Genomic DNA, 11865 nt, shown 5'->3' on the forward strand with positions numbered 1-11865 from the left:
ATTTTGAAAGATGGAGTCCAGACATGGACTCAGGCACTTTCCTTGATGCACAGCAAGGCAAGACAGGATGACTGTCTCCAGCCCATGAGCTTCGGAAGGCAGAGATGACATCATATGCATTCCTTGTCCCCAACTCTGAACGCTGTCCTTGGCCAGAAGAGGTGCTCAATCATTTCTGTGGAATTGAATTAAGACAGATTGGCTCCCCCAGAGCAGGTGCCCAAGCCAAGGTTAGCTTCCCAGAGACGGTCAGCAGGGCCTCATTAGAATGCCTGAGTCCTTGTTTCCTTCAGGGCAGGTGGGAAATTCTCACACGTGGCCCGTGCACCTGCACCTCTAAAATAAGCTACCATTTGTCATGTGATGACATGGTACAGATTCCCTAATCACAGCTCTCCTACCCAGTAGCCAAACACCTCCTCACAGATGGTGACTGGGAGCCCCCGTGGGGCCTTTGTAGGAATGAGAAGACGCAGGTGCAGCACTGTGCCAAGGGACACAGCTGGAAGTAGATGCCAGCCCTCCTTTTCAGCCCATGGTGGGGACGGTCTTGAACTGGTCCTACTTGGCTTCATTCTGCAAAACCTGTAGGCTATCCTCAGAGGCTGTGTCCTCCACAGCAAGTTTAAAGCAAAAATATTCATCCATGCATTCACAATCCCCTAATCTCTTATATGAGTTTAACTTATGAACTAATACTACAGTGTGTTCTTACCACTCCTCCTACTTCTTCCATTAGCCAGAGTGTGGTGTAACACTCCAACCAGCTTCTGCCTGAGGGCAAGGAAGCACACACTGGGATTCTTGGACAGGCTAGGTCCTTTCTTCTACCCATCATTTAATTGCAAAGCACTAAGGACACTGAGAGTACTATGCCAAGCACTTGTTAAAAGATTTACTTATTTATTTGACAGGGGGAGAGGAGAGAAGAGGTGGGGGGAGAGAGGAAGAGAATGACTTCCATTTGCTGGTTAACGCCCCAGATGGCTACAGTGAAGCCTGGGTCTCCCCGTGGGTGTCAGGGGCCTAAACATCGGCTGCTGCTTTCCCAGGCACATGAGCAGGGAGCTGGATCAGAAAAGGAGCAGCTAGGATGACTACTGGCACTTCAACATGGGATGCCAACCTTGCAAGCTGCAGCTTAACCTCCTGTGCCACAACGTTAAGCTTTGGGAATACCCAAGCACTGGCCCTTGGGTGTCATACATTTTGGTGGTACAGGCAAACATGCAGTTCTTTGGGAATTATTCAAGCAGCTATCATCTCCATTCTCTATCTCCATTTCAACTCATCACCCCTCATTTCCTCCAATACTGTGGTTGGTTACTACGTGTAGGGTCCGGGTCAGAGTGATCCTGAGGGATCTGGCTTAGAGCTGAAGGGCCCCCAAAGGAAAGATGATGGGGCTGCTTTGTGTCCAGTTGGAAGTGCCGAGGGCAACCCTAAGAGTGGGAAGGGACAGTGCGTCTGTTGCCTTTGAGGTGCTGGCTCTCATGAAAACTCCCAGGAGGCACCTTACCCTCCCTCACCCACTCTACAAGACCACCAATGCCAGCTCCCTAGGCAAAGGCTTCCCCAGGTGACAGTGTCACATCCTCCTCTCAGCTCTTGCCAGGACGTGAGAAAGGGCCACAGGAGGACGTAGCACAACCTTGCCTCTAGAACATCATTGAAGACGCTGCCCATCGAGCTGTTCACGGCCCCCAACAAAAATTCGAGTGCAGCTAACTCCTGCAGAGCTCAGGCCAGGACAGGTTTCTCTCCCCCGCAGCCTCAGTTGCTTCCTGAGTTTAATCCAAGGAAAACCATGCCAGCTCCCTCTTTGCTTCAGCTGCTGGGAAGACTAGTAATGTGCTCAGGTGCAGCCGCCTCCCACAGCCTAGATGTCTGGTATTTTTCACTCCGTGCCCACCGAGGTACACACCGTAGTTGTATGTTCTCAGTGTGTTTCTGGAGGCAGAGGGGAAGCACACAACAGCCCTTATCCAGAGGGGCTCCCAGCACCGGGACAGCGAGGAGGAAGCACCCACTGCTTGCAGTCCAGGGGTGAATGGAGAGAGAAAAGCAAGGTGCCAAATGTCGGGGGTGGCCAGCACCACAGGTGTTCAGGGGAAGGCTTTGAGACAAAGCCTGCCGGGCCCGAGGTGGGTGGGAAGTGAGTGTTTAGAGAGTGCTCTACTGTCAGGCAGGTGTGCCTGCTGGGTCCCAGCTGTGCTGATGCCCATGGTCCTCTCTCAATTGCACCAGGGGCTGGACGTGGACGCTACCAGGCTGCAGAGCCTTCTCAACCAGGAGCTCCTGTCAGGTATGGTCATCCCAAGGACCTTCTGCTCCCAGCCTGACCCCACCATCCCCCTGCCCCCTCAGACCAGCATTTCCAGCCTTCCTGTTCTCTCTCCAGGACCTGCGGGGGACACATTCTCCTTGGATGAGTGCCGCAGCATTGTGGCTCTGATGGATGTATCCTTTGCCATTCAGAGCCTATGCATTCTGAGAGCTTCCCCAGGGGCCCAATTAGGGCTCACCCAGGAGCTGGGGTCTTGTGGATTCTCTGCTAGCTCATTAACCCTCTGGACCAACCACAGCCCCTGTACCCATTTCTGCTAATACACTGCATTGGCAGGTGCAGGAAGTGGCTACAAGCGGCAGGACCAAGCATCAAGGTCCGGGCTTGTGCTCTCCAATGAGCTGTTTGGCCCCTGCCCTCCCCGTCTCCCAGGCAGGAGAGACGGGCTCTGCACATGGCTCTCCCCGCACCCCACTGGCCCATGTGCTGTCTCCTGGGAGAGACAGATCACCCAGTTAGCACACTGTTAACAAGGCTTGATTGGCAACGCAAGGGTGGCCACTGTAGAACAAGAAGCTTCTCGATGAAATGATAAATCAGGTCCTGTCTCCGCTGGCTGTGGTGGGAGTGCTCGGAGACACACAGCAGTCTCCTGGCCTGGGCAGCCAACAGCCTGGGGCCGGACCCAAGCAAAGCAAATGGGGCTTTGCTAGCCTCCCTCCTCCCCACTTGCCAGCTTCCCTTCTTGTTTCTCAGAGGACTTCATCTGTTGTCGTTGAACCCATCTTACGTGTTGACCAGGGCTGGCTTTACCCTGGAGAGTGTTCCCTGCACACACCTCTCACTGCGGCTTCCAGAGTGACAACCCCCGTGCTCCCTGGCGGGGACCCCACCCCGACCGGTGAAGGCCGTCTCCTGGGCTCCTGTCTTCAGATGCCAGCGACATTGGCCTCCCTTTCTCAAGGCTTCCTTCTCCCTCCAGCTGTTCATCTTTCTCTAGAAAACCAGTCTAAGCCTGTTTGCTCCCAGAATCAGAGGGAGCTCGCTGGCATGGGGCAATGCCCTGGTGACGCCACACGCAGGGGGTTATTGCTGATGGATGGAATGCTTGGGCTTCAGCCTCCTTGGCAGTACCAGAGGCCCCTCTGCTCTTTGCACGCTGGACCGGTTAACCCTTAACTCCCCATCAGCTGAAAGTGAACGGGTGGCTCGACCTAGAGGAGTTTGCGAGACTGTGGCAGCGCCTCATCCACTACCAGGTGCGAGCAGGTTCTCCATGACTGACAGTCCTGTTCCTTCCAGTTCAGCAAACGTTTGCTGGGGGCACAGACCTGCACTGGGATTAAGTGGTGCAAACAGAGGGACTCTCGCCCCTGCCCTCGCAGACAGCTCCCATTTTGTTTGAGGAGGTGTGCTGGCAGCACGAGAGGGCGCAGGCACTGCCCGATGAAGTGGCAGGATGATGGAGGAGAGCCAGGTCACTGGGGACTCTGGCCTGCCGGTCAGCTGCACCTAGACCCTGACCTGGGTCTGTTCAGCTTCTGCAAGGGCTGTCAAGTCTGCCCTCCCCACCTTTAGATTTCAGGTCCTCCAGGGCCGAGCTCCCTCAGATTCACCTTCTCCCACTGGCTTCCATGGGTGGAAGGCCCATGCAACAGCAAGCTGGTTCGCAGACCACCTTCTGCAGTGCGTGTGCACCGGGGATGGGGAGGCGGTTCTAGTCTGCTTTCAGTAGGGACGACACAGCGCTCACTCCTGTGCAAGCCCCGCTCCTAAGCACTTTCTAGAGATTTGCTCCTTTAGTCCTTGCAATAAGGCTGAAGTAGGCATCATCATTTGCCCTGTGCTTCTGATTAAGAAACTGGTGTCTCAAAAGGGCTACAGTGTGCCCAAGGCTGCACAGCTGTGGGCAGTGGAGCTGGGGTTTCCATCGGAGCAGTTTGGTTATAAAATCTGCTGTTTATTGCGACACCGTGTGAACTTTTCAGAGAGCCCACACCTCCCTTGAAGTCAGCAAATTGCCCTTGGTGTCAGGGGCCATGTCAGGGTTGGAGAGGGGGAGTGGATTGGGGAGCAGCTGGGGAGCTGAGGAGCTGCAGTCCCGGGCATGGCCAGGTGTAGCCACTCCTGCCTTCCCCAGCCAGCTGCTCAGCTGCCCTGCCTACCTCTGAGCTGGCTCCACCCCAGTCTTGGTGAGCAGCCTCCCCCACCTCTAGGGGGGATGGAGACATTTCTGGGAACTGCCCCAGTGCTGGACACCTCTAGGTCTCACATGAGCTTCTTGCTTCGTTTTCCGTTTCAGCGTGTTTTCCAGAAACTCCAGCAGAGCTCTGGATTTCTCCTGAGCTCAGACCTGAGGAAGGCCATAGAGAATACAGGTAAGGCGGGGCCCTTTCAGCTGTGAGACAGGGGACGTGGGGGTGGCGTGTGTGATGTGCACGCTGGTAGCTGCTGTAGGCAAGGTGGGCGTAGTCATTCTGGGAAGTCAGGAGAGAGGTGATCCTGCCACTCTCCCCCTCCCCCGTTCACTCGGCCTCAGTGGGCCTCTGTGACTTGGGCATCACCCCTCCTGCCCCCACCCGAGTCCTCATGAGCCAGTCACTTTCCCCAGCGACCTTTCTCCCAGTACAGCTCTGACCGTGAGAAAAGAGCCCTGGGTGATTGATACCCTACCAGGAATGAACGGGGCTCGCCTTGCAGAAGCTCGCATCTCAGGACCTGGGCCATGGGGGTTCAATACCCAGAAGCAGGTTCATGATCTCTCTTCCCTCTCTTCACTGAGGGCTTAGGCTAAATTAAACCACATGGCATCTGTCTGCTTCAAGGAGGGGAAGCTTCCAGGCCTGGGATGATGACAATAAAGCCAGAGGGTGCACAGGTGCTTCATAGTTCACCAAGAACTCCTCATCACGTCATCCCGCCTGATTGTCAGAAACCTGGGCAGGGCAGGGACCACCACCTGTAAAACCATGGCCCCCGGTTAGCACTGGGAGACAGTCTCCATAATTCTCTCTCCGGTGACACCTGGCCAGGACGTGGGCTAGGAGGACAGGGCAGCTGGTGTCCACGTAAGCACCGACCCGCCCTCCAACCTGTCATAACCGGGGAGTCTGTGCTCGAAGCTGAGCGTGCTGCGGTATCCCCTGCAGGGCTTGTTAAAACACACGTGGCTGAGCCTCGCGCAGCGTTTCTGAGGCACAAGCCTGGAGGGACTGAGCAGCTGCTTTCCCAACAAGCTCCCCGGTGATGCTCCTGCCTCTGTCCTGGGAACCATACGTTGAGAACCGCTGAAGAGTCAGAGCAAAGTCTGTAACAGAGACCTCACTAATGGCTCCAGAATAATAAAAAGCAGAAAAAGAGAAGTTCAAGTTCAGCTGAAAAGGCTTCAGGGCCAGGCAGGTCATGGTCACGTAAGAGGGGTGACCTCTGAAGGTGGCCAGTGGGAGAGTGTGCGTGCTCTGCCTACAGGCATCCAAGTTCACGTCTTTCTGAGTCTGCTGGCAAGACCAGTCCTGCCTCCAGCAGGCTCAGCCCCTGGTGGGTAGTGTGACTTCCAGGGTCAGCTGAGCTGCAGGCCCCACCACTGGCCAGTCTTCTGGAAGTGCGAGTTAGCCAGGCCAGAGTGAGCCAGGTGCTGATCTCCTGCCCACCAGAGGGAGCATCCTCTGAGCCTTGGCTCCACTCCGAGGCCCAGCCCTTCTCTGGCGGAGCAGCGCAGGACTGAATCTCCCTCCTCCCCGGCCCTCTTCCACCTCCCCCCATCCCCCCGCCAGCAGCTTCCCTCATACAGACCTGGAGACTGCCATGGTTGGGGGTAGGGGGAGGCCGGGCAGAGGCAGGGCTGGAAGCGAGCCCCACCGCCCTGACAACTTGCACACAGCATGGGAATGATCTGAGTGCTCTGAGGGCTGCTTTGTCCCCAGAAGAGGGGTTGGTTGGAGGGCGGGTTGGTGCTTATGTGGGGACCAGCTGCCCTGTCTTCCTAGCCCGCATCCCGGCCAGGTGTCATTGGAGGGAGAATTATGGAGACTGTCTCCCAGAGTTAACCTGGGGGCCATGGTGGTTTCAGACAATCAGGCGGGATGACGTGATGAGGAGTTCTTGGTGAACTATGAAGCACCTGTGCACCCTCTGGCTTTATTATCATCATCCCAGGCCTGGAAGCTTCACCTCCTTGAAGCAGATATGCCGTGTGCTTTAATTTAGCCCTAAGCCCTAAGTCTGGTCTCTGGCCGACTCCAGAACTGTGTCCATGGGGCCTGGCAGCCACCGGGGAGAAGAGACACCGAGCAGGAGAGGGGAGAGAGGCTGCTGGGTACCCAAACCTCACGAGGCAGAGGGCCACCCCCAAGGCTCCCCCGACTCACCAGCTCACCCTGGGGCCCCAGACTTCCTCACAGGGGTCTCCATCAGCGGGAAGCTGCTGCATCTCATGACTCTGCGGTACAGTGACAGCTCTGGTAGCATCAGCTTCCCCAGCCTGGTCTGCTTTCTGATGCGCCTGGAAACCATGGCAAGTAAGTGTCCCTGACACCCTGGGTGACCAAAGAATACAGCAGAGGGCTGGGGGGGCACCTCGTCTCAGCCCTGGACAGGGCCTCAGGAGGGGGTGAGCTTGGTCCAGTGTCAGCAGTGGCGTTCCCAGCCTGGTGACTGTCGCCGTGGGCCCCCGGCACTTCCCCTTGCTGGGGCCTCTCTTTCCTCTCTCAGAGGTCGGTGTGGCTCCCTGTGTGCCCTTGGCGGGTTGTGTTGCTAGCCGCACCTGCTCTCTCCTTGGGCAGGGAAGGCTCTGGCCTCTGCTGAGGAACCTCCCACACTAGTGACCAGGTGGGGGTGGCAGGTCTTCCCCAGGCTCAGCGCTCACCCCCACGGTGGAGGCAGAGGGTTGACATCTTCGAGCAGCCTGAGCTCCTGTGTTAAATGAAAGCTGCTGTGAAGCCCAGGCCATGGTGCAGCTCAACATGGAGCTGTTGGGACTGAGCGGGAGGGGGAGGGGGCTCAAAGTGCTTGCAAGTCCTTTTTCTTCTGATCCCTCCCAGCTGGGAGGCGCCTCTGCAAACCTAAGCTGTGGGTGGGCACTTGGGCCCCAGCCTTGCTCCCAGTGATTCCTCAGTGGACGAGGGAGCTCCCCACGCTGCACTCGGGCCAGCATACACGGAGCTGAAGGTGTGGTCACGCAGCAGCAAGGGCCAGAGCAGCCCTGGGGGGAGGAGAAGAGTCCCAGCTGCCCCACGTGCAGAGGGAACAGGAGGGAGGAGAGGGCGGGAGCCAGTGGTGCTCTGCAGAGCAGGGCTGCTGCACGTATGGTCACATGGCCACAGTCTCCACCTGAGCCCTGCCATACTCCCTCCTCGTTCAGCTGACGCCTCTCCTGCTTTGTCCTAGAGACTTTCCGTAACCTCTCCAAGGATAGAACAGGACTGTACCTGACAGAAATGGAGGTGAGCTGTCTCCCCAGCCCTAGGGACGGACCACAGCCCCCCGGGGCCACCTCTGCGGATCGGACTCCTGGGGTAGTTTTCTCCCTGAGGATAAGGGATCATCCATGAGCAGCAGCCAGGCTGCTGGCCCCCGGCCTCCAATTACTGCCTTTATATATTGCCAGCTGCCAGGCTGCTGGAGGACCTTGGCAGAGAGATTTTATTTTATTTCCAAGAGCTTAATAAAGCAGAGGATTATGTGGGAGTCATAAATCCAAGGGGAAACTCAGGAACAGCCACGGAGCACACTGTACATTAAACTGACTCCCATTGAATTGTTGAACCTCCCAACTGGCCAGCTGGTCGACCTCCAATGTACCTATCAGTACCTGGCTTCTCAGAGAGGAGCAGAAGATGTATGTGACAGGGGTGCTGAGACCTCCTGCTTGGGTTGAAATTAGCTAGAAAGGGGTGAGGAGACTGGACTGAGGTCTCCCAAGGGAGGAGGGTGGCATTCCCTACTCTGGGCTAGGCTAACGAGATGAAGAACTTGGTTGTAACGACAATGCTTATTTCCCAGTGGCTGAACCTGGTCATGTACAATTGAGGTGAGGAGGAGAGAAGACCGTGTGGTCCAGGTAAGACATGGTAGTGTTGGAATCCTCTCCTCCTCCTAGGGACCATGCCCCTTCTCCTCCCTCACTGGGAAGGCTGAAACCTTATCTGTGTGAGCCAGTGCTCAGCTGCTCAGGGCTCTTGAATTTCAAGGCCAGTGCTGCAAATGTCTGTGTCGTGAAGACCAGGGGGCATTCATGGAAGGAAGCAGCCTGAAAGTAATGAGTGGGGGTTTAGAAGTCTTACCTGAAGCTCCAAAGACAAAGGGGCAGTGCAGGTAGAACGGTGTGCAGCAGTAGGGACAGATCATGTGGAGGGGAGCTCCAGGTCTGGTCCCACCTCCACCACTGCCTCACCGTACAGTGGACCGACCACATCCATCTGTAGTAGTCTGTGTTCATACCTCTTGTATGTGTGTACTGAAGAATTAGCACACTCTCTCATTTTCTCCACATTGGTTTGCCTGGGATACACCCTACAATTACGTAGTCCACACTGCTCCCCTGCAGTAGTAGAAGCCCCAACAGACTCTTCTAGGCTCCTCTGTGACTGGGGAGCCCAGTAGTGCATGCTCTCCCCTGTTGGACATCTCCAGATGTTGAAGGTTCCTTGTGGGACAACACCTGCTTCCAGAGAACACTCTACCCATGCCTCTAGCTCCACCCTCAGGACCACCGTAGAATCACAGACCAGATGTGCCAGGCCTTCAGATACTGAGGATGTCTGCTGCCTCCCCGAAAGCCTTCCTTCCCCAGTTGTCCGTGTTGGTTCTCACTTTGGACCTGCTGGTGACCTTACGTCTGCAACAGTGTTTCTTTGATGAGTACCCTCTCCACACAGCAGTCCTGCGATCTATAACCTCTGAAACGTGAATGTATTTCTAAACATTTGTTGACCCTCCCAAGCATGTATTTTTTTTTTTAAGATTCATTAACCTATTTGTTAGAGTGACGGGGCGGGGGGACAGAGATGGAAAGAGATCGTCCATCTGTGGGTTCACTCCCCCAATGCCCACAGCAGCCAAGGCTGAGCTGGCACACCTTTCCATCTTCCACGCGGATGGCAGGGACCCAAGCACTTGGACTGTGATCCACTGCTTTTCCAGGCACTTTTTCAGGGAGCTGGATTTGGAAGCAGAGCCACCAGGACTCACACCAGCACTCCCGAAGTGATACACGGGCATCCCAAGCTGTGCCGCTGTGCTGGTCCCCCAGTCATGTGCTTGGAATCTGGAGACAGACACCGTCTCCATGAGGAGATAATATTTTAGCGTAAACACTTCCTGATAGATTCGTGGTGCTTCCTGTTAGTAAACATCACAGAGATCATGGTTAATTCAAGTCCATTCTATTTTCTTAGATTCCTCTTTTAGTCCTTCTTTGCAACAGGATATTTAACCACCTCTAAGTTTTTGTGCCTATTAAAATCTGCATGATTTTTAGAATCAAGAATGACTCCTCAATTATATCTTTAAGCTAAGTTGGCACACAGGTCCCGAAAGTGTGAACTTTTGCAATGGCTGGACTCTCTCTCATCAGCTTTTTCTCTATATGGGAGGCCAGTTCCCTGTTGATGAATTTTTCCACCTTTTCTGTTTTGAAGGCTGCATAAGGAGGAAGTAGAAGATACAAGCTATGGGTGTTTTGGTCCCCTCCCAGTGCTGCCCCCGGTGCCCTCCTTAATCACCAGGCTCTGGCTCTATCCTATTAAAGCACAGGCTTTCCTTCTGGGCTCATGGTCGCTCAGCAGAATTGGAAGCAGGGGGGTGAGGAACTTCCACCTCCCCATCCACAAGCTCACCTTCACCTATAACCAGGCCCCCTTGCCTGTGGTGTCAGAGAGCAGGCCCCCCCTCACCATCACCTATAACCAGGCCCCCTTGCCCTGTGGTGTCAGAGAGCAGGCCCCCCCTCACCTTCACCTATAACCAGGCCCCTTGCCCTGTGGTGTCAGAGAGCAGGTCCCCCCTCCTCACCTTCATCTATAACCAGGCCCCCTTGCCCTGTGGTGTCAGAGAGCAGGCCCCCCTCCTCACCTTCATCTATAACCAGGCCCCCTTGCCCTGTGGTGTCAGAGAGCAGAACCCCCTCCTCACCTTCATCTATAACCAGGCCCCCTTGCCTGTGGTGTCAGAGAGCAGGCCCCCCTCCTCACCTTCATCTATAACCAGGCCAGCTTGCCCTGTGGTGTCAGAGAGCAGGTCCCCCCCTCCCTCTGCCCCTCTCTCTCCCTCTCCCCCTCTCCCTCCCTCTTCCCCTCCTTCTTTCCCCCTCCTCCCCCTTCCTCCCCCCCCTCACATTTCCACTGGTTATCAGTCTGAGTTTCCTATACCCCTCATAACCCTGAAATAAATTCTGGCAGCCAGGGTGTAAATTTAAAACTCCAAATGCAATCTTTCCATTTCACAGGTTAAAACCCTTCAATGTCTCCCCGTTGCTTATATGAAAAATCTGGAGTCTTCCGTGTGGACCGCAAGATTGAGCAGCATCTCCCACCTGCCTGCCCGTTGGCCTGCACCTGCGCCCCTCCGCCGTGCTCCCCTCCCACCACAGGAGTGTGTCTTTATTTCCATCTGTTTTCCATGCTTTGCCCAGCCTCGGGTCCTTGACCCACTCTGCTCTGCTTCACTGAATCATACCATGTAAACATTAATATACTCTTCTTGCCCCACATTAAAAACTATGATGATTGATTTTTAAAAAGATATTATTGCATAACCCCAAATCACAAGTAGTTACTCCTTTGTTCTACTAGAAGTTTTATGGTTTAGCTCTTATCCCTAGGTCTGTGATTTATTTTGAGGTGGCTTTTGTTCATGGTATAAGGCAGGGGTCTGACATCATGGTTTTGCATTCAGATAATCAGCTGTTCCAGCACCACTTGTTGAAAAAAATTATTTTCCCCCATTGTATTGCCTTGGCATTTGTTTAAAAAAAATAAATGTGTCCTAATGTCTGTCCTTATTCTGGTACACATGCGTTGTTTTCTCTGTTTTTCTAGTAGCTTTCAGATTCGTTTATTTTTCCAGTTTTTTTTTCTTTTTATAAAAATGTTATTTTTATTTATTTGAAAAGCAAAGGGAGGATATGAGAGAGAGAGAGAGCAGTAGAAGAACTCCATCCTGGTCTCCCACATGGGCAGCAGAGGCCCTAATACTTTTTTTTTTAATCTTTTATTTAATGAATATAAATTTCCAAAGTACGACTCATGGGTTACAATGGCTTCCCCCCCCATACCGTCCCTCCCACCCACAACCCTCCCCTTTCCCACTCCCTCTCCCCTTCCATTCACATCAAGATTCATTTTCGATTATCTTAATATACAGAAGATCAGCTTAGTATACCTTAAGTAAGGATTTCAACAGTTTGCTCCCACACAGTTTATTTTGGCTTTCTGGGTTCCATGCATTCACATACATGTATCATTTCTTAGGATCAACTTCTCACTTAATGCAAAAAAACTGTGTTGGTGGGCTGAGATTTTGATAGAGATCACATTAAATTTATAAAGTAACCTGGGAAACATTGATGGCTTCACACCGTG

At 54.1% G+C, this 11865-nt stretch overlaps 1 protein-coding gene across 1 annotated transcript in view; it reads left to right on the forward strand.

Moving 5' to 3' along the window:
* LOC138843257 (calpain-13-like) overlaps positions 1–11275 on the forward strand; it is a 64768-nt gene extending 53493 nt beyond the window's left edge. Inside the window, exons 17-24 of the mRNA XM_070069724.1 lie at positions 2248–2305; positions 2402–2460; positions 3478–3546; positions 4590–4665; positions 6676–6804; positions 7673–7728; positions 8288–8345; positions 10731–11275. Coding sequence (XP_069925825.1) covers positions 2248–2305; positions 2402–2460; positions 3478–3546; positions 4590–4665; positions 6676–6804; positions 7673–7728; positions 8288–8314 — 474 coding nt within the window. The 3' untranslated portion in view covers positions 8315–8345; positions 10731–11275. The remainder of the gene's footprint in view (positions 1–2247; positions 2306–2401; positions 2461–3477; positions 3547–4589; positions 4666–6675; positions 6805–7672; positions 7729–8287; positions 8346–10730) is intronic.
* Positions 11276–11865: the final 590 nt, after the last annotated feature.

This window comes from Oryctolagus cuniculus, chromosome 2, assembly GCF_964237555.1.
Source record: "Oryctolagus cuniculus chromosome 2, mOryCun1.1, whole genome shotgun sequence".
NCBI classification, from domain to species: domain Eukaryota; kingdom Metazoa; phylum Chordata; class Mammalia; order Lagomorpha; family Leporidae; genus Oryctolagus; species Oryctolagus cuniculus.